This window comes from Meles meles, chromosome 1 (genome assembly GCF_922984935.1).
Source record: "Meles meles chromosome 1, mMelMel3.1 paternal haplotype, whole genome shotgun sequence".
Taxonomy (NCBI): Eukaryota; Metazoa; Chordata; class Mammalia; order Carnivora; family Mustelidae; genus Meles; species Meles meles.
The window spans coordinates 164,092,192-164,119,585 of NC_060066.1; the positions used below are offsets into that span (position 1 = coordinate 164,092,192).

The window sequence follows — 27,394 nt, forward strand, 5'->3', positions numbered from 1 at the left end:
TTCTTGGATGGTCCTGAGGTTATAATTTGCAGAATCTCCCCGGAGAATCTTGAGAAACCGGTTTGACCACTATTGCTCTCCCTGTGGGGATGGTTAGTAAATTTCACCTCCGGGGTTATTTCTGACTGATTAGTAGCTTATCCAGGCTGACTCTGAGTCGGATGGAAAAGCAGCAATTGGGGAGGTCTGCCATGAGTGCAAGAGGTGAGAAGGGCACAGGCGCTGTGGATTTGTTGTTCTGACTCGCTCAGGGCTTCAGCTGGGTGGGGATCATGTTCTTGTTCCCAGCTAGTTGCCCCCTTCCTGCAAGGAGACCCTCCCTCCCTGCCTGTGACTCTGATGGGGTGGCCACAGCACCTCTCAGCAGGTTGAGATACATCCATGTCCCACAGTTGGGTTCATCCTCAGAATTTGTGTTGGCCAAGAGAATATGCGAGAAGGATATGACATAGAGCACATCCAAGCAGAAGGTTTTCAGGTGCCTGTGTTTCAGCTCTGTCTCTTGCTCTTTTTTCTGGGCCGTGAAAACAGCTGGTCCTTCTGAGATCTGGGAGCAGGGCTGCAGCACCAGACCTATCTCTGGGGGCTGAGATGAGTGAGAAGTAAACCTAAGGCAAGCCACTGAGATTTGCGGGTGATACTGCAGCCCAGCTGAGCAGTACAACTCATGCCCTGTTTGCGGAGTGAACTTTGGAAATACAAAAAGGCCCTAAGCTGTCATTTTGCCTGAATAGTAGTTTTAGTCTTACTAGGTTGACTCCATGTAAACTACCTAGATCATGCAATTGGGGAGTTTCAGTCTCTTTCAAGCGTTTTTTTTTTTTTTAAAGATTTTGTTTATTTGTTAGAGAAAGAATCAGACCCCACGTGGCATGGAACCGGACCTGGGGCTCAATCCTCTGACTCTGAAATCATGACGTGAGCTGCCATCAAGAGTTGGTCACTTAGCCAGTTAAGCCACCCAGGTGCCCCACTTCCAAGTGCTTTTTAATGTGTGTGGACTCAAAAGAAACCTTTCAGGGAATCGTATTAGAATGAGCCCCACTGAGAACCGAGATGACCATTTCGATGCCTGCAGGGGTCAAAGAATGCCTGCTGTAGGGCGGAGCCTGACCTCTCCCTCTTTCTGCTCAAAATCCCTGTGCCTCTCAGGTCAGGGAGAGCTTTAGCACGAACCTAGGCTGTGTGCAGTTAGTTGTTTTGTGTGTGACCTGAATTTCCGTCAAGAGCAGGTCCACAAAGACTGATATTTAGAACCACTTTCCTTCATGCTGAATATTCCCTGAGTTATCTGTATTCAGCATGTCAGGATACTGGCCTTTTTCAAAGCATAAGGAACGTCCTATCTAATTTTAAAGAAAGGCCTTTCTCCTAACGTAACCATTCCCGGTTAGTATCTAACGGTATTTACTAACCTGATCATGCTGGTGAGGATGCATGCTGTGTCAGGCCTGGTCAGCAAATGGTAGAGTCCTCATTTGGAGGACTAGGAATAAGCAATTTCTAGGTGCTTGGGATTCAGCTAGTCATAAATATGTCAGCAGACCTTCTCCCTGTATGTCTCTATTTTTTAAGCCTTCCCCCGCCTAATTTCCCAGGGGATTACACTGACCTTGAGTACTTTGATGGTTTGTAAGGCTCTCTTTCCTCTGAGTTAACAGACTCATTAATACTCTTGGCATTTATGGTAACAAGCTTCAGGTGCAGTCATATTTTGGCTGCAAACATTTTCCTCTTATGTGTGTGATCCCTTGCTCCTTCTCCTCTAATAGAGTGTTTCCTCCCTAGCATTTGAACTATTAGTTGAAAAAAAATGCTGTATAAATTAAGAACAGTATGAGCTTCACCTCCAGCCCCTCCCTTGAATCCTTCTTGCTGTCTTCCCTCAGAGTTCGGTCTCTAATGGCTGTGGGGAGCCTAGTCTGAGCAGAGGAATCCTCACAGCCAGCCAGCAAGGACTGATGGACTGCCTCTGGCAAAGGAACATAGGGGAACTGCCACAGGTGACTGCATCCAGCCAACTGGGTCAACTTGTCACAGGAAGCTCAGGGGAGGAGGGAGCCTCTGCAGCTGTTTCTGCTTGATGCTTACTGGGAGCTGGATCTTTCCTCCTCCCCAGAAAGACCAGCCTCGTGCACAACTTGTTATCCCCTCCCCCCACCTCCCTCCCCTCTGAGACCCTCAGTTTGTTTTCCAGGGTCCATAGTCTGTCATGGTTCGACTCCCCATCTCATTTCTCCCCTTCGGATTTCCCTCCCTTCCCCTATGGCCTTCCGTGCTATTCCTTCTGTTCCACATATGAGTGAAACCACATGATAATCGTCTTTCTCTGCTTGACTTACTTCACTTGGCATAATCCCCTCCAGGTCCATCCATGTCCACGAAAATAGTGAGTATTCATCCTTTCTGCTCAGTAATATTCCACTGTATACATGGACCACATCTTCTTTATCCATTCATCTGTTGAAGAACATCTCACTAATCAATCATTGAACACTATATAAAAAACTAATGATGTACTATACGGTGGCTAACTGAACATAATTTAAAAAAAAAAAAAAGGAAAAAAAGAACAGCCTACCCCTGACCCTAATTTTGGCAAGTTGCAACACAGAGAGTTCTTTTAGTTGTATTAATCGTCACTGCCAGGAGACCAAGTCTTTTGAGCTGGTCCACATGAAGGGTTTACTATTTGATTACTACCCAAGAATATAGGTCTTGAGTGAACTAGACAAGGTAGTCTTGTCAAAGGCCTATTAGTTTTCTATCCAAGGAACAACTCAAAAATATAACCAATTGTTAAATGGTAATATTTAAATTGTTAATGGTTAAATGGTTAAAGCAAATGGTTAAAGCAACTGGTTAAAACAATGGTTAAAGCAAAAAGCGTTTTAGTGCTAAATTTTTCATTAAGTAAAACTTGATTTTCCTTAGGTGAACTAAAGTGGCTAAAATGTTATTAAATGCTTATATATACATTTCTAAGGGGGTAATGACCATTCATTCCCCCACATCCACCCCAAGGCCTTTAACGTGATTCTCAATCTTTAGAATCCAGAAGCTTTTGTTAAAACACAAATTGCTGGGTCCCATCCCAGAATTTCTGATTCAGTGCTTCAAAGAGGGGCCTGGGAATTTGCATTTCTGACAAGTTCTGAAGTCTGCTTGTCTGTGGACCGCACTCTTGTGAACCACTGGGATGGGTCATCATCTGTGAACCGCTGGGAAAGGCAGATACAGAGCTCCCTTTAATCAGTAGTCAGGGGTTTGCAGGAAGCATTATCTGAGGTGCAGATGTTGGTGACTAAGGAACTAAGGGTAAGGCCCAAATCACAGAGCTGGAGGGACTGGGGATGGTGGGAGGGGAAGAGCCTGGAGAGACAGAAGGAAACAGGAGTGAAGGGCAGATTGAAGAATTCACGTGAGAGGGAGAAACCCAACCTGACATCCATCTCGCTGCCATGTGAAGTGACTGCTTTATTGAGTTTGATTGCTGAGGTGGTGACAAGAACTGTACCTAAAACAGATGGATAAGGCCCTGAAGGTTTTATTGTATTCCCTTCTGTATTAAATCGCAGAATGGACAAGTTCTTTGAACTTTCATAATGATACTCATTTTCCTTGACAGTGTGTATTAATTGCCAGATGGGGAACTCTTTCTTTTGGGCAAAGAAGGTCATAAAGATAAGCTGTGACAATTAAACGGCCACCTTTCTTTTATTTTATCAGTATGGTTGGAATCTAAGTTGAACACGATAAGATGTACACAGCTTTTTCTTCTTCAGAGTTCTAAGACATGATTTTTGGTGTCTAAGTTCACATGGAAACAAGGCAGAAAAGGATGCAACTTTGAAAAACCAATTTTTACATTCCATTCGGTTGTAATTATTGGATATATTATTTTGATTTTAAAAACTAAAATCTTGCCATATAGAGTTGGTTGGTATATAGTCTTGAAATCATTGGGATTTTTCCCTTCCACCTGTGTTCGCTGGCAAAAGAATGCCCAAGTCTATGTTAAAGCCTACTTGAAAAAAAGAATCACTTCAATGAAAAAGCAGTAAATAGGAATGATGATTCCTTTTTCTATGAAATGTCAATAATTAGGAGAAATAATATTAAAATTCCCAAATACCTCCATGATAGTAATATTCAGGAAATAATATTATATGGTAAACATTTTTAATAAACAGCAGCATAAAGTAATCAGTGTTTAATATCATCTCTGGTGTGTGAAATACAAATGCACATATCCTCAATATAAAATAGCCTTTTTGTCATTACATCCATGCTTGTCTATTTGAAATGCCCATAATAACAAATCAAACATTAAGTAATACAGTGATTAAATGCATGCAGTGAAAATAAGAAAAGATATGGGAGGGCGAGATAGTTGAATATTGCCATGATATATTTGAAGAAAATCTATATTGAGTTAAAAAGAAACAAACAAAGGAAACAAAGAAACAGACCGGATATAAAAATGCAGAGATATATTTTCACTTCTGTGATACAAACCATAAACATAATTTTGTGCAAAAAAAAAAAAAAAAAAGGAAAGAAAAGAGCTGAAAATAAAGTCACCTTACAAAACATTGTCAACAAAGCAAAAGATATTTTTCAGTTTGTGAGAAAAATACTATTTAATACAAAAGGGACTGTGTTATGTAGTATCACAGTGCTATTATAAAATACATTATTACAAGTGGTTTTGAAATTTGGTTTGCTCACCTTAATGTCCTCAGTAATTATAAAATGTTTAAAATAAATGTTATAGTTCTTTATAAAAAACTAACTTGAATTTATTTTTTAACCATAGTAATGTTTTTCCAGAGTAGGTATTTTACTGGCTCATGGAATGCTAATTTCCCTTTAAGGGACTCCTAGAAAAACTCAGATTCACTGAAATTGTGTTTACTTAAAATAATAAATATTCTTGGAAAACAATTGATTGTCGTATGATATACAAAATTGTGGTTTGAATCTTCATCATTAAACAGTTGCATAGCAACAAAAGGATACAAATATTCTCCTCTACCTAAAGTTCAGAAATGTAACTTTTGAATCAGCTTATTTATGTCACGAAAATATTTAATTTATCTCCCAATAAAACTGGATATAGCCAATTCTTTGAGTTCACAGTAGCAATAAGTCCATGTTTACTGTTTGAAGATTCAGTGTTTGGGAAAATTACAACACATTTCATAAACATATTTCCTTGATTTCTCATCCTAATTGCTTTTTATTTATTTTTTTTTTACAAAACTGAAACATCAATGTGCTTCTAATCCCTTTGCATTCTCCTCATTAAATATCATTTCCAGGAATCATTTTATATCCTGTAAGTCTCTTTAAAAATCTCTTTAGCTGTAAAATCAAAAAAAGAAATGAGATTTTGAGACACTGCTCTTAGAATAAAGGAGTTATTTTTTTAACAAGAGAAAAAAAACATAATGTTCCTTCCTATATAGAACTTGAAACCATAAGAATTCTAAACTTGGCAAAAGATGGCTGGCAGGCAAGTGGCATGAGATGCACATTTGATGCCTCCTTCCTAACTAAGGCAAAAACGATTATGTTCCTTCTATTCACCAGTTTAAAAAAATTCAGTTCACGGTAATCTTTGAAATGAGAACTCAGTACCTGTTCTCTAAAAAGACTGTGACATTTTGCAAACTAGAATTCGTAGTCCTTGGATTTCAACCAATTCTATGACTAAATTGTCGTAACTTCTGGTGCTGGCATAACCTTTGTGAACATTTCCAGATCAGAAAAGAAAAGGTGAAAGAGAAACTTGAATTAGATACTGGTGTCATAGAGTTTCCTACGTGCCCAGAGTTCTCTGAGGGGGAGCGCCCCTCTGCAGGAGGTTGTAGGCACTGATGTGCTGGTCTGTAGCCACACCTCTCCTCTTCAATGTTATGGGTCCAGGGAAGCCCCTGTAAGGCTGTCCCCAAGGGCCCCTTGGTTCCTCTCCCATGGGTGCTGATCTAGGCCGAGGGGCCATTTTCCTGACTGTGCTTCCTTTGGTTCCTCATTTCTAATGCAACAGATTGAACTATCAACCAATAATCAATTCCGGCATCCATATCTAGCCCTCTTATGGTCTGATGCCCTGTATTATTTCAAGTGCTTGTGTAAACACACTGTGGAAAAGGTTAGTGTGGAAAAGGCCTTCGTGATCAGCAGAGGAAATTCACAAAGAGGCACACTCTGCACCTTCCCAAAGAAGCCCCACCATGTAGAAGGCTTCAGGGGATCTAATACTTGTCTTATGGCTCGATTCCCTCTGGGATTTCAAATTTGGCCTAAAGTTTCCTCATTGATTCTGAGTATCATTTCCATACATGTATGCATAAAGTCTAAACTGAATGGACATAATTCCTGAACATTTGTCCTGGAGATAAGACAGCAGGTAGACAAATGCTATGGTATATACATTTTGGGGAGAGACCAGTCATGGAGAACGAAGGCAAATACACAAAGCACCATTGACTTTCTTTTTTGGTTTGATATTTAATCACAGAATTCTTTTCCTCTTCACTGGCTGGCAGTTTTTAGCACTTGAAACCAGATGTCCCAATCCCAATGCCATGTCATGTACCCCTGGTGGAGGGTTAATCCCACAACGTTTTTGTTTGATTTGGTTTGGTTTTTTTTTCTGGCTGGTGTCTGCCTTGCTTGGTAAGACACACTTAAACTTCACAGAAGATACTTGTTGCAATGTCTGCTAAATGAGAACCTCACTGTAATAAAAAAAAAACAAAACAAAACAACAACAACAACAAAAAAACCCTTTGAATTTAAATCTTTCCTACGGCTTTCTAGTTTTTCCTGGATACCACATTTACAAAAGTCATGCATCTTAGAGTTCTGCGGAAATCATAGATTCGGTGTGTCCATGAATATTGGAGTCTCCTAGCAAAGATGGTTGCTTTGAGTCTATTTTGTAGGGTTTTTGGGATTTGTTGCCAAAAACGGTGATACCCATTCCACCGGGATGATTTGGAATGGACATATGCGGTAGTAAGGGAATATTGGCTTCCTGGTTGGATCCCGAAGAGGGCAAGCTGGTCACATGACCGGTGCTTGTGGACCCACTGGCGCTGCTCGGGGACCGACTCTTGGGAGGTGGGCAGTGCTGAATCACTCTGGGAGGCCCTGCCGGCTGATAGTGGGGGGCTGGAAACGCCGCATATCCAGGAGGTATTGGGTATCCATTGATGGGGATGAATCGCTGGTTCTGAGGTATCGGTGGGCCAATGAAACCAGCAATCTGGCCCTGTGGCGTGATACCCTGGCTCGGGAACATATAATTGGGGTATCTGGGGTTACTGAGATTACTCACTGGGCTGGCGCTAAGGGAGGTGGTCTGCGTCGTGGCATTTCCCCCCGAAGGGGTCGTAGAGCTGGTGTGACTGGACAGTCCCTCCCAGGAGCGCAGCCGGACGTGAATATCTTTAAATCTGGGTCTCCTGGAGGGAATCTCGTTCCAGCACTCCGTCATGAGGCTATACATTCTGGGTGGGCAGTCTTCGGAGCACGGCAACAGCTGTCGCTTCCTCACCATCTCGATCACTTCCTGGTTGCTGAATCCGTAGTAGGGCTGCAGTCCGAAACTGAAAATCTCCCACAAGACGACCCCAAAGGACCAGATATCTGAATCAGACGAGAATTTGCCATACATGATGGCTTCAGGGGGCATCCAGCGAATGGGCAGCAGAGACTTACTCTGCACCCTGTAGTAATCAGCAGAGTAGATCTCTCTGGAAAGCCCGAGGTCTGAAACCTTTACATGAAGCTGCTCCCCGATTAAAATATTGCGAGCTGCAAGGTCCTTATGGACGAAGAAGTGACTAGACAGGTACTCCATGCCGGCTGCGATCTGGATTGCGATGTGCAGAAAATCTCCGTGATCCAGGCTAGATTTGACGGTCCCATCTTCGTCGCTGCTACAGCCGACATCGGAATGCGGGGATCGCATGATGAGGAACTCGTGGAGATCCCCCTGATTCATGTACTCGAAAAGCATACACACCGGTTGCTCCTGAGTGACGGCACCTAGAAGGCAGACGATATTGGGATGCTGCAGTTCCGCCATCAGGGAGGCTTCCTGCTGAAACTCTGTCCACTGCTGGGGGTTGTTGTAGTCTTTCAAGGTCTTTATGGCGACGAGCTGAGCATGGTCCATGCCCGGGAGATAGAGATGGCCCTTATAGATCTTTCCAAAGGCACATTCACCCAGTTCTTCCATAAAACGTACAGCCGAGAGGGGCAGCTCTTTAGCCTTGCTCTGTATCAAAAGAACAGAAAAGTGTGGGTTAAAACCTTCCTTAAGGCAAGACGTCTTGGCCTCCGAAGGAAGGGGTGGGGCATACAGGGAGAGCTTCTATAAACCAGACTGAAGAAAATTCCGCAGTTCTGGAAATCTTTAAAATTGTTGGCTATGACTTGGAGGAGGTGACACAGGGGACTTTCGATCATTCCCCTCTCCCCCCATCCACATCCCCTGCTCCAAAGCCGGTTTGCCGCTCAGAGCCTAGAGTCTTGCTACTCAGGCTGTGGTCCCAAGACCAGCAGCATCAACATCACTCAGAACTTACAACAGATGAGGGCTCTTGGGGGCCCACCTCGGACCTGCTGGATGAGGACTTGCATTTAACAAGACCCCAGTGACTTCAGTAAACATTACAGTGTGAGAGGTGCTGCTGGAGAGCATACAGCCTCAGTTCTCAGCCCGGCACATAGAGCAAGTGTGATTTGGTCCTAACCTGCCTATCGTGGCTACTTCTCTGTATGTTAGCATCGCTTTATGGAAATAGGTCTCCTCAGTGTCCAGCCCTAAACACCATGGCCATTCTTGCCTAACGACTGTTCCTGCAATGTTTTTCTTATTTTTAGGGTATTTATTGTGCAAAAAGCCAGAGAAACCCAACTGAAAGGCTGTCCTCCCGTGGTGCTCATGGTAGAGGCGGGAGGTTTGGAATGTGCTCCCCAATGCTTCTCAAATCCTGTTCCCTCTGAAACTCTCCCTGACCGCTAAGGTCTTTGCCTTCTCTGGAGTCCTTCTGCTTCACTGTCTGACTGCCACCATGCGCAAGGGGCGGGGCGGTGTGAGCCATCCTTTGTTTTGGGAGTGGAAGAATGAAAACTGCGGGAGTGGAAGAATGAAAACTGCGGAAGTAAAATGCTTGTTCGCCACCAGAGATGCAAGATTCTAAGTACTTTGAGAAAGACTGACTTTTAAAAATATTGTATTTCAGATTTTCAGCACTAACAGATCGCATATATATAGTTCATTTACTTTTAATAAATGGGTAATTGATATTTTATTGAGTGGGGAATTAAGAATATAAACTGTATATTTTGTCTTAAATTGGCTTTTTCTTGGCCTTTATTTTAATGACTTAAGGTATGAGTTATATTTTGGGAGATACTTCCTAGACATTTGGGAAGTTTGGGTACTATATGAAGAAAAACATTTAAGGATGTATCATACTTCAGATATAATTATCTTGTTTTCTTGAATGTAATTTATTTATTGGTTAAAAATACCTTTTCTGCTCTCAAGATGGTGCCTGTTAACCTAAACATAAAATATGCTGATTACATAAAAAATATTTATTAGGTAGCCACTTTTAAAGCAGTAATATTTTACCTGAATGAATGTTCATTTATACATCCTGATAATTATTTAAATTGATACTTAATCTCACTGTGGAAAAAAATAAACCTTAATATTGAAACTAAAAAAAAAAAAAAAAACAGAAAAAGAAAAAAAAAAAAAGAGGGCTGGTCACATGCGTGGCCTCCCCAGTGAGATAATTTGAATCTGAATCCTGCTTTTGCCACTTACCAGCTGTGTAACTCTAGCTGCAGTGTTCAACCACCCTGTGCCTCAATTCCCCATCTGTAAAATGGGATGATTATGATGGATAATTGTACTTGTCTTGTAGGGTTCTTTGTGAACTTGCAGTAAAGTAATATTTGAAAATACTCAGCATGATGGTTTGTACATGGAAAGTGCTGTGTAACTTTTAGTTTGTTACTTTGCTGTTGCCGTTCTTTTAATGAATATTTTGTCCTCTCAGATTTCAATTTCTTGAAGAGAGGCATTGCCCTTCATGCCTACTGATAACCCTACAGCTTCACAAGTGGCTGGTTTACTAACTGATGTTAAGACAGACAGGAAAACATACCTAGCTCACAATGAAAATAAGTATTAAATTGTCACATTTCATCTTGGCAATAATTTTTGAAACTCACCTCAAATCTAGCCTGAATTCTAGACGAGGTTGTTAAGAAGCAAATCATAAAAGTAATGCATTTGTACATAAAGTAATTTTTAAAATAATCCCTGCACTTGAATTTTTTTAAGAAAAAGAATACTGCTCTGACTATTCCAATTAAAGCTGACAATGTTGTAAATACATATAGAATTCATAATTCTCTGTACAGAGTTTAAGACAAGTTTAGAAGATTAAGTAAAATATTTCTGTAATCCAAACTCTATTAGTTTAAAATTCATGATGATTGGCTCTGTTCTGGGCTGATATTTTCCAGGACAAAATGCCCACTAAGTTAATTACATAAGTGTAAATAAACATGCAGCAAAATACTTAAAAGGATAAAATAAAATCAACAATTTTGAAACATTAATTTTCCCATGCAAATAATATTTCCTATTAGAAATAGGTCTCATTTATTCGTTAAAGCAGATCTCAAGGTATTGGTATTTGGAAATGTCTTATAAGAAAGTTACTGCTGCTGAAAGTAATGGTAACACATCGCTTTAAACATTCAGTAAATTAAAGTTTATTGATTTAGTCCTATTCATCATAGTATTATAGGAGCAAAACAGTAGAAACAACCTAAATGGGGCACTTGGGTGGTTTAGTTGGTTGAGCATCTGACCCTTGATTTCAGCTCAGGTCATAATCTCAGGGTTACGAGATTGAGTCCTGTGTTGGACTCCGTGCTGGGTGAGTGGAGCCTGCTTAAGATTCTCTCCCTCTCTGGCGCCTGGGTGGCTCAGTGGGTTAAAGCCTCTGCCTTCAGCTCTGGTCATGATTCCAGATTCCTGGGATCGAGCCCCACATCGGGCTCTCTGCTCGGCAGCGAGCCTGCTTCCTCCTCTCTGCCTGCCTCTCTGCCTACTTGTGATCTCTGTCAAATACATAAATAAAAACTTAAAAAAAAAAAAAGATTCTCTCCCTCTCTCCTTCTGCACCCCCCTCCCCCCGCTGCCTGTGCTTGTGCTCTCTAAAAAAAGAAAAGAAAATAAAACTTCCTTTAAAATAAAAAGAAACAACATAAAGGTCTACCTAGAGGAGACTTATTATGTTAATTATGGTAGAACTAAAAAAAGAGTATTAAAGAGGACATTTTGTATGTACCGACATGGAAATATCTCCAAAATCCTACTGCTAAGTCAAAAATAAAAAGCAAAAGAACAGTTAATGCTGCATGCTGCTTTTGTGTGAAGGGGGAGGTGAAAAAGAAGGAATATATTCATGTTTATTTGTGTATATATAAAGAAACTCGGAAAGGACACTCAGGAAACGGCAGTAGTTATGGGGGAGTGCAGACATGGGAACTGGGAGAAAGGAGACAGAGCTGGGAGAGTTTTCACTTCATGCTTTTTTAGACTTTAAACTTTTCTGAACCAAGAAAAAAATAAAAAAGGAAAAACATATGACCAATCTTTCTGACTGAATATGGAAATTTCTTCTGCAATCACAGGTACATCCACTATTTTTCCTTTTGCTTACAGGGGTTGGATTCTTATGGGAGCTACGTTGTTCCTCAGGGAGAGCTGCGTACAGGTGATGGGAAAGGAACCAATTGAAACAAACTTACTTTTTCTCTTGTGGCACTCAGATGATTTTTATTTTGGGGAAAGACTAATCTAAGGTGAGTTTCTCCTGCATGATGTTAGGGTGAGGATTTCTATCACAACATTTCCTAATGATTTATTTTATATATATACACACACACACACGTACATATATATACATGTACATACATATATATGTACATACACATATGTATGTGTATGTGTATATATATATAATTTTTAAAAAGATTTTATTTATTTGAGAGAAAGCGAGAGACAGAGCACGAGTGGAGGAGAAGTGGCAAAGGGAGAGGGAGAGGCAGACTCCTTGCTGAGCAGGGAACCCAAAGGGGGGCTCGATCCCAGGATCCTGGGATCATGACCTGAGCCGAAGGCAGACACTTAACCGACTGAGCCACCCAATCGTCCTTTTCCTAATGATTTAAAAGAATCCAATTTATGTGAGGGTCCTTTGAATGGGATAGTAGGTATTTACTTACCTTTCCACCTAAGCAGGATCCCCAAGCTTTGGTGAGAGAGAAGCCTATGTGGCTGAGTAATAAAATTTTTTTTTAGGGAAAATCAGAATTAGTAACTACACTCAAGGAATATTAGACTGAGGTAATGGGAAGTTAGGACAACTTTTTCCTGCCCCTGCTGAAAATAATGCATAGCCAGCCAGTGCAGGATATTCAAACTATGTCATCTCTGGAGTCATACCAATCTGAATTTGCATCTTGGACCTGTTACATTCTATCAGTATTAGTTAATACTTGTATAACATTTACTACATGCTAGATACTGTTCTAAGCACTTAACAATATAACTCATTTCAGACAACAATCCTGTGAGGTAGGTCCCATATCTTAGTTGGTTGACCTTGTGTGAGCTTCTTCACTTCTCTGAACCTCTATTTCCAAACCCATGAAACAATATAATATACAGCTTCCACAGTGACACCAGGGATTAAATCCAACAATGTCGGAAAGTAATTTCCACCTAGTAAGTGATCTTCACATCAATCTTATTATCCTTATTATGGAAGTAATCCCGGAAGTGGAGTAAATGAGAATGATTTAGACCCTTTTACAGCCTTAAGTAGTTCTAGACAGTTTTGTACAATTCCCTTTACGTTTTTCTGGAAAAAAAAAAAAAGGCATCGAATTTCCTCCTACTAATCTTTCCCTGTTCTCTTGTAGTTGTTGGTTTAAAACAAAAATCTTGCAATCTTAAAAATCTTCAATCTCAAAATAGAGAATTTGTTTTGGATCCCGAAGGTGGGTCTAATTGGAGTGGCTGCTCCTCTAGGATTCTGGGAGATGAAGTGGAGAGAGCGAGAACCCATGTGGAAGAGTAGATGGTGGCAGATGGGACAAGGAAGCAAGCTGGCCAAACTTCTGGGGACTGGAAGAGAAGAGGGGTGGACAGGACCTTGGCACGGACCTGACACATGGCCCCTGGGGCTGCATTCCCCTCCACTGAGGTAAGCAAATTCGTTCTCCTCTATTCATCTTTGGGAAAAAAGAACTCTCACTCTTACCATTTTACAGATGGAGAACAAGGCTTGAGAAGTATCAAGAATTTTTAGGAGAGCCAAAAAGAGCTGCACTTTGCTGCAAGGCCTTCTGCTTTGGGCCACACGGCTCTGTCTGAAACCAGAGAAGCGTGCTGGCTGGCAAGGCCGGTTTGACACAGGAGGTCTCTGGAGGCTTAGCTGGGGGGCCTGACACCTTACGGGGCTGTGTGGCCAGCCTGCAGGCCTTCAGTGTGTGGTCACTCCGTGGAGTTATAACTGTTCTTTATCCCCTGTTCAGGCACAGAAGAAGACATTCTGACCCCAAGAGTGTCTTGTCAGATCCCAGCTGTAGCAGGTGGGCCCTCCAGCACATAGTCGCAGCTCAGCACAGTTAGTCATACCCAAATTTGGGGATTTTGCTTTGGAAAGAAGCATGGAAGGCAACGACTATGGCAGACTTCACAAAACCTTTTCCTCGGAACACCTGTGTGGCAGCCAGCATAGAAGTACCCAGAAAAACCGCTCGGAGCTTGGTTTCAGGGGAACAATTTACACAGTGATTTGCATTTTTAAAATGCTCCAGTTACTCGATACAAATGTGTCTTAACTACAGACTCATTTTCAAATTTTACATAAATCCTGAACTAGTTAAAAAATCATAAAACCCCTTCAAGCAGCAGTCAGTAGACTGTCCAGTGACGGCAGGAAATGAGCTGTATTGTTGAGGAACAGATGGTTTACATTATACAAACCCTTTAGGCTAAACTTGTTTAGGCCTGGCATATTGTAAATTATATTTTAGTAATGAAAGTGAAATGACCTCGGCTTGACCTCAAGTGGGGTTTGTCTGTTTGAACCAATGTAGTGGAAAACTATGAAAGAAAATGAAGTCATAAAGTTTTGGCAGTTCAATTTTGGCTCATTTCAAGTTAAGGGGTTATAAATCTGTTTAGTTTTTGTTTGACAAGTATTTGTCATACAGGGATGTACAAAATGTAAAGAAGTGTAAAATACACATGAGGCGTGGTGCCAAAGTAAACGAAGTACAAAGGAAAACTGGAATGAATAGGGTCCTGGGCTCCTATCTCTTTATCACTCCCTCCATTAGTTGAATGACAAGATGGGCTCCGTTTATGATATGCTGTAAGGCAATTAAGTACCTTAAAACCGAAACAGGCTTTCAGTTTAAATGTTAACATTTTTACTTCTCAAAGTAAACACACATCTGCCTCAGTGAGGTTTTAAAAATTATATAATTTGGGGGCAGGGAGAAAGATCAGAGTTGATGTGGAAGTTGATATGTGATTCTAAACTCCAAATCTGCCTCTTCCCTTAGAGACAGTTTTGAAGAGCAATTGTATTAGAGTTTACATGAACTCTTCACAGAAGGAAAATGAAGGGAGAACATTCTAGATGACAGTCACTTCGCTGTGAGTCAGATGTGGCTATTGTCGCCCTGTGTCTATGCTGCTGATAGAGGCCAGGCTGATGTTGGTGGCTTCCTTCACCTGAGAGACATTACTAAATGGGGACATGGGTTTCTTTTAGATCTATTACCTTGAGATATGAAAGGAAGGGACCATGAGTAGAGTTTTTAAAAAAACATTGCCATGAGGTAGGTGGCAGATGGATAAGGAGGACAGACTCAATGACTTTATCTCCTTCCACCTTTGGGAAGTTACACCTTAGGTGAAAATCTATTTGAAATGATTCCTCAGGGTGACATAGCTCACAGCTAACCTGCTATTTCCAGCTCACTTGACAGAAGGGACTGCTGTAGGAGAGGAGGTAAGGATGTCGTGATGGCCCGCATATGGATCCATGGATTTGTAACTTTTTGCTTCTAACCTGAGCAGGGTATGAATGCCTACTTTTGAGCCCCACTTAAAACTGGGCACCACAAAAAAGTGGAGTGACATGAGGTCGAGGGGAACAGAGCCCAGGGCAGTTCCCCCGGATGGGAAGGTGGCTCCAACAGCAGATGCTGAAAAAGAGCTAAAGTTCTATTCACACGACTGACTTAAACCATCCCCCATAGTCCGTCTACTGGTTCCTTTCCCAGGCCTTATGGCTCCAAGACTGCTGCCTTTTCCCAAATCTCATTTGCTATACACTTGCCAATTCTAGCTGGACTCAGGTGTCTTCAGGAGAAAAATGGTGGCATTTTCCTCAGCCTCATTAGAATCAGAGCAGGATCTGGGGTAATAGGACATCACCAGGTTCTTTTTCTCTTCAGAAGCGCAGTTCTCCCTGAGATTTATATTCCTTGGGGACTTGCTTGCACTTAGATTCTCAGATAACTAGCATAGGCTAATTCAGAGCAGGCCCTGCCAAGAAGGCTTATTAAAACACAGATTTCTGTGACCCAATCCCAGAGCTTTTGATTCTGTAGGTCTAAGATCCTGCAGTTCTGACAAGTCAAGGTGATGGGGGTATTCCTGACCTGGAGGCTTCACTGTGAGACCCCTGGAATGAAAGAATATGGCTTTCTGGATCAGACAATTACTAGTGGTCCAGATCTCTGCTCCTCGCATGATGAATCACTACAATGCATCTGAAAGCCCTGGTTGAGCAATTTTGACCTATAGGAGCCAGAGAAAATAACACTTGGCTGCAGAAGATGCTTCAGAAATACCAGCTAACATAAATATAAGAAGCATTGGCTGGTATTTACTATGTTTCTAGGCTGCTGATGTCTTAGTGAGATTCAGGGTTTTGAAAGTAAATCACTCTATATGTTGGGCTATGTCATCAGTTTATTCTATTTTCATGGGTAGCCAATGGTGTGGGATCTTTTTAAAAAGCCAGGTGTATCAGTCAGTCAACGGATACAGTATATACTATATACCAAAGAGCCCACATACGGAAGAGAATGTGAGGACCCACGCAAGAAACATGAGGAGTGAGGACACAGCTCCTACCCTAAGTGTCTGTGCTCCTCATTTAATAATAGTTACCATGTACTGAATCCTTTCCCTGTGCCAGACACTGAGACTGTAACACTGCCAATGATTTGTTTTTGGAGCGCCGATACGGTAAATTATAAGTACTTGATACATATTAACCCTTTTCATCCTTTCAGTAACCCCAGGAAATTGGTCACTATGACTACTAGCCCCATTTTACAATGGCAACACTGAGAAACAGAGTGGTTAAGTGATCCCGTAGCTGGTAGGTCCTTACGGCAGAATGCAGAGCCTGTCTTCCTAGTGACTACTCCACCAGCCCTTTGTTCTCTCAGTGCTGACTGCATCAACTCATTTAATCCTCATCCTAATCCCATGAGAGTCACATTATGATGTTCCCATTTCATGGATCAGGAGATTGAGACACTCAAAGGTTAAGCAGCTTGCCTAAAGAAGCCCACCGATCAAGAGGTGATGCCAAGATGCAGATCCAATATGCCTGACTCCAGAGCTGGAGCATTTTTCTGGGAATAATTGGCGCTTTCATTTTGATCCTCGAAGGGCTCCATAATTTTAAAAGCATAAAACCCACAGGCATAAAAGTGGAATGTCGAGGTATAATTGCTTCCTCGTCTCTGATCTAGACCTTACTCTGGTTGATTTTCTATTGTCCTCATTAGTTGACTGGGACAAATGAACACAGTAGCTTTTGCCTGTGTGGGGGCACAAGAGCCCTGGAGAGTAGAGATTTCTTAGTATCTGGACCTAGCTGTTGACAGGAATCGACTTGACTCCAAAGGCTATTTTCCATTCTTGTGCTTTTTACTGGTTCTGAGGTAAACAGTGTTCAAATTGCGAAACAATTCGTTCCGCTCCTCAACCGAAATGACTGCGTTTTAAAACCTTAAAGGCCCGAGCACTTTCATGTTGGGAGGTTATGGACATTTTCCAAAGACTACAGCCGAACTAAGTGCCTTCCAGCTTATGCCATCAAATTCTGGAGGGAGTTTCAACCAACAGTCTGCCACCTTTGCCCAGAGTTCAGCTGCACTTCTCTGGAAGTGATTTCTCTTCGAAAGCAGTTCTTTTCTCTGTCACATAACTTTCTGGTGGTTCTTGTGAATGTTTGGTGCTGCCCAGGGTTCATTCTGTGGTGGTTGCTTGATAATGTCCGTGGGAGAGTTTCGATCCTGCCTGGAAATGGGCAGAACAGAGGCCAGTACTTCCAGTGTCAGCTTGAGCCACCCTGTGCTCAGGACTTGGGTTCTCGGGTATTCGGTCAGCCTCAAAGTTAGGCAGCAGAGTGCAGTGTGGAAGCAATAGGGACACATGTGGGTTCTGGACTGGGCAGACCTGGGTTCAAGTTTTCTCACTCCCAAATCAGGCTCAAATTAGCTCCTCCTTCAGAAGGTCGTAAGAGAGGTCCCATTGAGATCATGCGGGTGATGGACTTTAGCTTGTTTGTAATACTACCTATAATATAGCCACTTCTAATACTCATTCTCCCCAGAAGTCCAGTTTCTACAGACACAGACTGGAGCTGAGGCTCTGTACTGGACAGCCTCCCAGCCCGAACTCTCAGACCCTCTCCACCCTGAAGGATTTTGCCCAGGGTGTCAACAGGGTGTGGGCAGGGTCATTTATGCGAACTGAGTAGGAATGTAAGACCAGAGATGTCCAAAGAGCTACCTCTATTATATTTGCTGTACTGCTTCCCTTGCTCAGCCCACATTTTACTGTGCACAGCACTTGGGAGTTGATTAAAATATTTGTGGTTGTTCATATCAGCACTCTATAAAAAAAATAATAGTAACTTCTAGCTATCGAGTACCTGTGAAGTACCAGATATGCTATCTCAAGGTGCCAAAAAGATTGGATGTGGGGGTGACCTAGCTGTGACTTATGTCACCCCCTTGATCACCAGGGTTGATTTGGCTGATCTGGCTGCCTGGGGGCTATCACCTTCTTCCTTCCCTCGGTGCTCCATGCACACCCCCCTGTCCTGAAAACCTCCAAATAAGAAAAAAAATCTCTAAGTACTATTTATATCCTTGTTTTATTGGGGAGAAAACAAATGTTCAGAGAATTTGCTTAAGACTTCATGGCTGGTAATCAATGGAGCTGAGATCTGTTAATCATCTCTCTCTTTCCTTACAGTACTTGCCCTTTGGAGTGCATCAAACTACCTCCCAGAACTCGACTAAGAAAATGTGGCCGGAAAGGTAGTTAGGCCCAGAGAGTATGGATTCTTAGGAGCAGGGAGGAAGAATTTTCTAACTTGAGATTGGTCCTTCCAGATTGGGGAATGTATATCAAGTGGGAGCAAAAGCAATGCTAGAGGATGAAATCGGCATGAGAGAGAGAGACAGCGAGAGAGAGAGAGAGAGAGAGAGAGAGAGAGAAGAGGGGGAGGTGGAAGAAAGGAAAAGAGGAACGGAAGGAACTAGTGAAGGAAAGAGAGGTGATAGGAGGAAAGCCAAGAGAAAAAGTATTTCAATATGGTGGTTCAGAATATCCAAGGCTCCAGGGAAATTAAGGAGGATAAAGACTTGGAAAAGGCCATTGGATTGAATTACATCACTGGGGATTCCCTAGAGGGCCCTGTCAATAGAATGATGAGCTCAGAAGTCTGGGGGGGTCAAAGGCTTTAAGGAGTGAGTAGAGAAGCTATCGAGGACATTTTAGCACCCAGTGTGGTGACACTGGGTAAGGCCAGCGGCTCAAAGGGGGCAGCCGGACCACAGCAGAGCTTTTTAGATGGAAGCATGTTGCTCGCAAAGGGGACAGGCCCAGAGAAGATAATCAGAGTCAGTACATTCAGCAACTACTTTGGGTGGAAAGGAAAAAGGGAGAGGAACTGCCTGCAAGTGAAGAAACAGAGAAGTTGGCAAGAGATGAGGGTACATTGAGAAATAAAAGAGTCATCAGCTTCAGAACACGAGGCAAATCCTGCTTTCTGCCAAATGTTCCTTATACCAGCCAGGAGCTGCCGAGTCTGACCCACAAGCCTATTTGGGCTTTGGCTGTGTTCCTCCCCAACCTCCAGTCCACTGTTCTTCGTCCCCCATCCTCAAACTCCTCCAACTCGTTAACTTCTCAGTGTGCCTGCTTCCCATGTAGGTGAGTCACACCGGGAAGGACAGAAGCCCCCGCCCCCTCTGCTGTGCTCGAGTGGGAGGCTCTGGCACTTTTCTCACTCCCCAAGAGAGTGCTCCACAGCCTTCTCTCCCTGCAGACACTGCCCTGTTTTTCAGACACATGACCACTGGGGAGTGGAGGGGGAGGGGCTGAGGAAAAGAATCCAGGAGAAGGGAAGTTAGGGTTTCCCAGGCTTCTTGGAGAAGGTTCACTTTCCACAGTACTCTTAAAAAACACCCACTTGGATCATAAAATTTGTAATGCAATACAGAAAAGTCCTACTTAGTTCACACATCGCTAGAATACTCATCAGGGGATTTTAAAGAGGGGAAAGAGAAGGTTATCTTATCCCACCGAATGGCTTGAAACCTCCTGCTGAACAAAATAAAAGGAAAACAAATGAACAGTACCTTACACGAACAGGGTCTCTACATCATTCTCTGAACAACTGAGAAATGTGAGACTCAGAGAGGCCAAGTGACTTCTCAGGGCCATGGGGGGTGGGGGTGGGAGCAGGAGGAACATCTCCATTTCCTGACTGTCCATGGATCCACACTGAGGTGTCTCTCTGGTCCACGGACTTCCTTTCCCCACAGATCAGCAGGAAACTCAAATCTCATGGACGTCTAACTTTCAGCCGCCTCACCCACCTCTCCGGGGACTCAGGCTGGGTCTCTCAACCAGTCTGACTGCTCTTGTGTCCTTTGAAAGGTCTCTAATCTCCCTGAGGAGCCTCTTCCTAATCCAAACACTTGGGGGGGATTTTAGCAGCTCAGCAAGTGGAGAGAGATAGAAAGAGTTTAAATCCTCAAGGGCATGTTCATTTGGATCAATAAAAAATCTGGAGCCTCTAACTTTTGAATTGACCAGGGAAAAATAAGAGTAAGGCTCAGGCATACCAGTTTCCATACTTTATTCCTTAACATCCCGGCCCTCCAAATAGCCTTCTGATTTTACGCTGGTAGGGTGTTTGTTTCAGGACTTTTTTTTCCCCCCCTTCTTTCTTTCTTATGTGTGTTCCTTCCTTAGTTTTTATAGGTACATGTAATATTTATGTGTCAGTGACCTTTCAAAGCACTTTTAGAGATTGGCTGTTTACAGTTACGAATTTTCTTTAAGGTCTACGAAGTCCTTTGTGCTTTTTCCAGGAAAGGCACTCAGTAAGAACCAAAACAAACAACAGAATAACTCAAATTTGATTGGAGCCAAATCTCTCAAGAGAGTAAGAGAAAAAGAGCGAGCATTTGTTTTTGTTGTTTCTTTTGCCCTCCTCAACCCTGTCAAAGATACTCGAGCCGTTCCTACTTAACAGTGCGGTTCGGAATTACTTGAGAGCTGTTTAAGGCTAAATTCTAAGCCCTGTGGTGGAGAAATCTTGGCACTGGGAGATTTTGCAAGGGAAACCTCAGAAATGATGAAAAAATGTTTACTTCACTAAGTCTTTGGGAAAATTAGTCCCAGTATATTTTATTATTTAAAAAAAATTTTTAAAGATTTATTTGACAGAGAGACAGAGAGAGCACCAGTAGGCAGAGCCCCAGACAGAGGGAGAGGGAGAAGCCGGTTCCCCATGAAGCAGGAAGCCTGATGCGGGGCTCGATCCCAGGACCCTGAGATCATGACCTGAGCCAAAGGCAGACGCTTAACGACTGAGCCAGCCATCCAGGTGCCCCTGTCCCAGTATATTTTACATTTTTCTCTACAACCATGTAGGGTAGAGGACTATTATTGCTCTGGCCAAGTTTCATATGCTTTTGGCAGGACTGGGGCTATACCATTTAGACGTGTGATGGTTATACAAGCCTCTTAAGGATTTATCACAAGGCAGGGGGATGCCTGTGGTCAGCGTTCAGCCCAAACTGACCAAATGGAATCAGTATTGCCTGCCCCCTTCCCACTCTCCCTTCCCAGCATGACTTGTCCTGTGAAAAAGTTTTCAAGGGGTCAGGCGAGTGCAAAGACTTTCTTTAGTCACAAAAAAAAATCCTATGTTCACATCTCTTCCACTCTCTAGCTCTTTGATTTTGGACGATTACTTCATCTGTAGGAGTCTCAGTTACTCTGGTTGTATGGTAGCCATAATCACATCTGTATTCTAGAACAGCTGCAAGGATTAAATGAGACAATGAATATTAAAGCTCCTAGTACAGTTCTTGACAATTTGTATCTCCCTCAACACAGTTTAGCTTTCTCCGTTTTTGCCACAAAGGTCTATGAGATCTTTGAAAGACTGCGTAAGTCCAAAATATCATGCCTCTTGGACACCATGCTTTGCAAAGCAAACCTCTGCTAATAATGGAATTGAGTTGCACATGGAGGCTGACCTATGCAACTGACAGTTTTCCCAAATGGAAAGAACTCTTCCCATGGTTCCTGCCGCAGCCCAGAGGAGTCCGCTCTCTGGGACGGTGGCCACAGCAAGATGACCGCTGTACGCCGGCTGACCTGGGTCTCTCTCCTGTCCACAGTTCTGGCGTTTCTAAAGTTTCTCAATGTTTCGTAACAGAAATGGCAGTTTCTCATAGGAAAACACCATCACACCAGAACTTTCAAGCCTGGGAAATGTAAAAGGTCAACGGGGTGTGAGCTCCTGAATGTGCAGTATTAACCCTTCTCTTTTCTTCAAGTCCCTTGTGAGGATTAAATGTGATGTTCTCTAACATGCCGTAATGGATGTACGCTGGCTAGCAGGCAGCTAGGTTGTCACAAAAAAGGAACCTCCACCTCTACCTGTCCCTCCAGCTACTTAGTGAACCTCGTAGTCTTCAGGGTCTCTGGATTTGTTTTGTTTTGTTTTGTTTTTTTTAAATGGCAAAAATTCACACTGAAGAGAACTGTGGTTTCTCTTGGGACAGAATAATTAAAAAATGAATTTTTAACATTTAAGAAATCCGAAAATCTTACCAACAAATGTGACTACAACAGAAAAAAAAAAAATGAGACTTTTAAAATGAAACAAACAAAAATCTAACTGCAAAGCAGACTAAAATCAAATAAGGACTATGAGTCAGTCCCAACAGGCAACTCTACTAATTAGTTCGAAGGATTAGTTAATTTCAGTGTGAAGATATTTTTCTCTAAGAGTTTATTAAAGAGATGCAGCTTCTTTATGAAGGTCAAATGAATAATACAGTCACTAACCCACAGAGAAGATAAATATTTGTAGAATGAGTGAATGAATGGCCTATGGAGTTGGAATAAGAAGAAAAGACAGGCTTTTGGGATGTCTTCTAAATTATTTAAATGAAATCTCTTTGCCGAGAGGCCTAAGGATTGAGGTTCTGGCTTTCTGGAGAGAAAGCCTCTGTTGTATTTCAGCTTCAAGATGTGGTGTATGTGCTCCATTTAAGGTAAGGACCGGTGACCCTGGGTTCATTGCCAAGACCTGGAGCAACCCACGTGTTGAAAGATGAGAAGGAAAAACGAAAAGGAAGTGGGCTAATTTAGCACAGAGATGAGAAGGCTGAGGTGGGTGATCATAAAACAGCATTCAAAGAGTATAGGAAGGACAACACTTCTCTTTAAATAGTTTAAATCAAAGGGAAATGGATTTAGGTTAGGCATTAAACCTAACTGAGCTCCCAGGTTAGGACTTAGGTTTCATTGTTGTGGCGAAAAAGCACATCACATAAAACCGTTCTTCAGTGTACCATCTATGCGTGCTGTTGGGCAATAAAAAGGAGTTTTTGGACAGTGAACTGAGTCAACTATGTTTGTTTTCTTTTTTTTTCTCTGTTCATCTCTTTCAGTTTGACTGGAAGAGTTCAGTCTTTCCATCTTTGAAATTGTGAAAATAGCTCACACTCGGAATCTTTAGGAGAGATGATGTCTTAAGGATTCTTTCTAGTCCAGACTCCAGGTTAAGGCAGCGATGGGGCTGGCCCAACACAGACGTGGACACACTGATGAAAGAATGTTCGAGCTGCCCTGGGTAAAGTTAGAGATAGACAAAATTATGCTGAAAATGAACTCTAGAGCATGTAAACTCTGAGTCTAAATCATTTGATTTCTAAGCTGGAGAGGGTACTAAGTTTTGTTTTAACCTGAAGCTTACAGAATCTGGACAACTCCGTTCTACTAATTTTACCTTGGGTTTACATGCACTCAGCATTGACATCTCCACATTTTGTGCTAATTTTACCTTGGGTTTATACGCATTCAGCATTGACATCTCCACGTTTTGACCTCTGACGTGCTTTGGTTGCCTCTGGACAGGCGGGGATGAGGTCTTCTGGTTATTGCGGCAGACACAAATGAAGAAGAAGAGCAGAGCAATGGCCAGAGGAATGGCAACACTTGGCACCAGTATGTACAAGATTTCCATTTTATTCTTCTCCTTGGAATCCTTCGAATCTGGGTACAGAAATAAAAAAGAGCAGAAGTCACACTAGTTCGAATAACATGTGTAACATTACATTGCATAGTTGAAAATAACCTCCTCTTCTGTGCGTACAAACTCACTGGAGAAAAAAGGAACCATTACTTATTACAATTTGTTTCTATCAAACCTTCAACATAATTTATTGAAGTTTGAAGTTTAAAGTTCAAGTGTTTAAAAATTGCAGAGGAACACTGTGAAACCTTTGCATGTGTGTGGGTCCCCCTCTGATGTTGCCTCTCTTCAGCAGCACACCTGCATTTCTCTGACACCTTCAAAGTTAAACGTCATGTGAATGGACTGTATACACCCAAGAGCATGCATGTGGACCACAGGGATCTTCTTCCTTTGGCTGCTAGCCCAGATCAACCACCACAACGAGCTCGTCTAGAAATCATGCCCTTGTCTTGGCAGGTTTGGATTTACAGGGCCAGTCCTGCATCTTCCAGAATCAATGTCACCCAGGAATCCTAGTCCCAGGGTCCATAAAGCCATTGGCCTTAGAATATGGGGGACCTGACTTAGAATATGGGGGGACTGACCTTAGAATATGGGGGAACTGACTTCCTGATGAACTAGGTGACCTTGAACAAATCCTTCACCTCTTGGGGCCTCACTTCTTCTCATCTGCACAAACGAAGTATCTACTTTGGATGGTGTCTACAGTTTCCTCCAGCACAGCATCACTGAAGAACTTGACACTTTTTGAAACTCCAGAATCCTTCTTAAATGGTTTCATATGAACCCAGTAATTATGAGTGCTAACACTCTGAAGTATATTTTTGAAATCTTTTATATCTACTCTACCATTGCTTGGGAGAGAATATAATATGTATAGGACACGAGGCATATTTAAAAAATTGATTTGAGTCTGACCTTCAGATACTTTGGGCATACAATAATACACTCTTTGACTTACCAAACAAACACAAGAATGATGGGCCATAATTAAGAGGGGTTACATAATAAATGCCCTGATCCCCAATAACCTCATCAACTACCTTGCTTTAAGAAACTCTAAAGTGTGAAAATTCAGATTGACCCCAAATTTGGAGATGATTATTTACTCAACCTAGAATTAACAATGCACCCATTCACTCACCCTCTCACATGTTCAGTAAGTCAATAAACAAAAGCTACTGCTGCCAAGCACTATTCTAGATACCGGGAATGTAAAATTAAATACAGTATGTCTTTTGCCTTTCAGCAGCTCATGGTTGGGGAAGGAGAACAGAGAAAAGACAATTACAGTATGTTGTTGAAAATGCAACAAGGGAAGTAGGAATAGAGTAGACAAGAGACCCAGAAAGTCCTTCTAAATAGTGAGCTTCCTTAGTTCATATAAATGAGAATGAATATATCATACAGAGTTTTTGCTTGTACACACCTGCTTTGGGAACTTGTCATTCAGTGAAATATAGTAGTAACTAAATCACACCACCTTCTCCCTACAAGCAGACTCGACACACAAAGTAGGAGGGGGAACTAAGACCTGGGTGTTGGGGCTGTGCTTTGGGTTAACCCTCAGAGAGGGTTAATATTCAGAGGAGTAAAATCTGCTTATTGAATATAAGAAAAATAACAGGTTTAATATTTATTAAGTGTTTTCTAGAACAAAATGCTGTTAGCTATTATTATTAATATGGGCCAGGTACTGTTAGAAGTACTTTTCATTAACTCATTAATTTTATCCTCACAACCAATTCCATATGAGGTAGGCGCCATCCTTATACCTATTTTTACAGGTGAGGAAGCCAAGGGGACAGAGTGGTTATGTAACCTGCCCCAGGATATGCAGCTAGTAATTCAAAAGCTGGGACTCCTCCCCTGGTTTCACAAAGGTAGGGAGGATGAGGGAGGTCTGAGTGGCAGGGTAGGAAGCTTTGCCAGACGTGTTGCTTTTGCACTCCCTACTTTATACAGTGGCAAATGACACATAACCCAGGCATCTCTGGAGGCCATTCTGGTCGTTCTCATCCTAGGAACTGTTCTTGGGTCCTTTTGTAATGACTGTCTGCATGTCTATGGGCGGATGGACAGAGAGAAAGCGATCACATGGAAAAGTGCTTACCGCAGCGCCTAACAGATCGACAGATCTTCTATACGAGGAATAAAATTGATCCAGAATGGATCGTCTGTGTATCAGAGATCTATCTCTCTGTCTATGTGGACTCTTGAGAGACGACAGAACAGGTTAAAGGAACTATGCATCTTAGAGTCAGAAACTTCTGAAGACAGCCTCTCAGAGCAAACCCATCTGTAAAATGAGAAGTGTAATACCTATTTCATAGGGTTGTTGCAAACCGTAAATGAAAGAACAAAGGAAGTTATCTCCTCTATACCTACTACAACTCAGCCACTTGATGTTTTAGCCCTTACCCTTAGAGTAGAAAAGGATTCAGAGATAAAAACTTTGGGCTAGGAATTCTAAATAACCTTAATCAGGAAACAACCTCTCTGACCCCATCTCCTCATTTACTTACGGGGAATAATTGCTCTACCAATCTTAACTTGGTTTGTGTGGGAGATAGTGTTCATGACAAAACTTCAGAAAATTGAAAACTGCCACACAGTTGTTGGATTATTAACATTATAAAAACACTTCCTAATTTCTCAGTACCTTAGTGTGCGCTGGCCGGGGGTGGGGGAGATTCCCTCTTGTTATTCTTGGATTTTCAGTGAAATCATTATGAGGGTAACGATTACAAAGGAATGAGGTTAATTTAGTACTCATGTAACGCTAGTCATTTTTCTGGCCCAGATTTTCAGCAACAAGAGAAAGTAGGGCTCTCACCTGTCTGGCAAACAAAGGAGTCTATTCTGTACTCATTCCGTATCAGATTATTCGCAGAACGCCTGCGATTGTAAACGGGAGGTCTGGGACAAATCCCCCTGTGGGTCTGCACGAGAACAAACTTCAAGAAGCCGAATCCTTTAAACACAAGCAAACTTGGCTCGTTCTCATTACACGGAGCATATGCAAACGAGCCCACAGTGTCTTCTCGCCAATGGAAATAATCAAGCAGAATGATACGCGGCCATGTTGGAAGTGACTGGGAACAAATTTCGGCCTAATGTCAACCTGTGATACAGTACATGTACTTCCCCACACGCCTCCCTCCACATTAGGCCAGAAGGAAGTCAGTCTGGCTCAAGAAACTTCAAATAAAACATTCCACAGAACAACTAAAGTTACTCACGGAAAATTAGAAAACTAACATTTGCTCAACCTCTTTTTAACACCCTCGCGTTTTTATTCATCACTTCAACCAGGACTTGGTGTCATCTCGGTTTCACATGGAGATGAATGAAGACTAAGAAAGAACAAAGAATTTGACAAAGCCAGGAAGTGGTGGAGTCTGGGTTGGAAAGCAAGCCTGTCTGTCTTCCGTGTTTCTATGCTTTCAAAATACTGTATGGAATTGTTCTTCATCATTCTCCTTAATTTCCCAAGGCTCCCTTTAGTGAGGGCTCATAGCTGGTGGGGATCACCCTATTAAACAGAATCACATTAGAACAATGGACCCTATTCTTACTAGTCACTTTAAAGGGTAATGGACACCCTCAGTGTATTACAATGAAACCTGGCTGAAAATCAGAATGGTGAAGATTTTTTTTTT

General features: G+C 42.2%; 1 protein-coding gene across 2 annotated transcripts in view; it reads right to left on the reverse strand.

Annotated features, from left to right (window-relative positions):
• Positions 1 to 4,151: 4,151 nt before the first annotated feature.
• The window catches only part of ROR1 (receptor tyrosine kinase like orphan receptor 1), a 416,227-nt gene continuing 392,984 nt past the window's right edge, over positions 4,152 to 27,394 (reverse strand). For both annotated transcript variants that reach the window (XM_046019333.1, XM_046020034.1), the window contains exons 8-9: positions 23,538 to 23,749; positions 4,152 to 8,293 (exon numbers count right to left, since the gene is read on the reverse strand). In XM_046019333.1, coding sequence (XP_045875289.1) covers positions 6,866 to 8,293; positions 23,538 to 23,749 — 1,640 coding nt within the window. In that variant the 3' untranslated portion in view covers positions 4,152 to 6,865. The remainder of the gene's footprint in view (positions 8,294 to 23,537; positions 23,750 to 27,394) is intronic.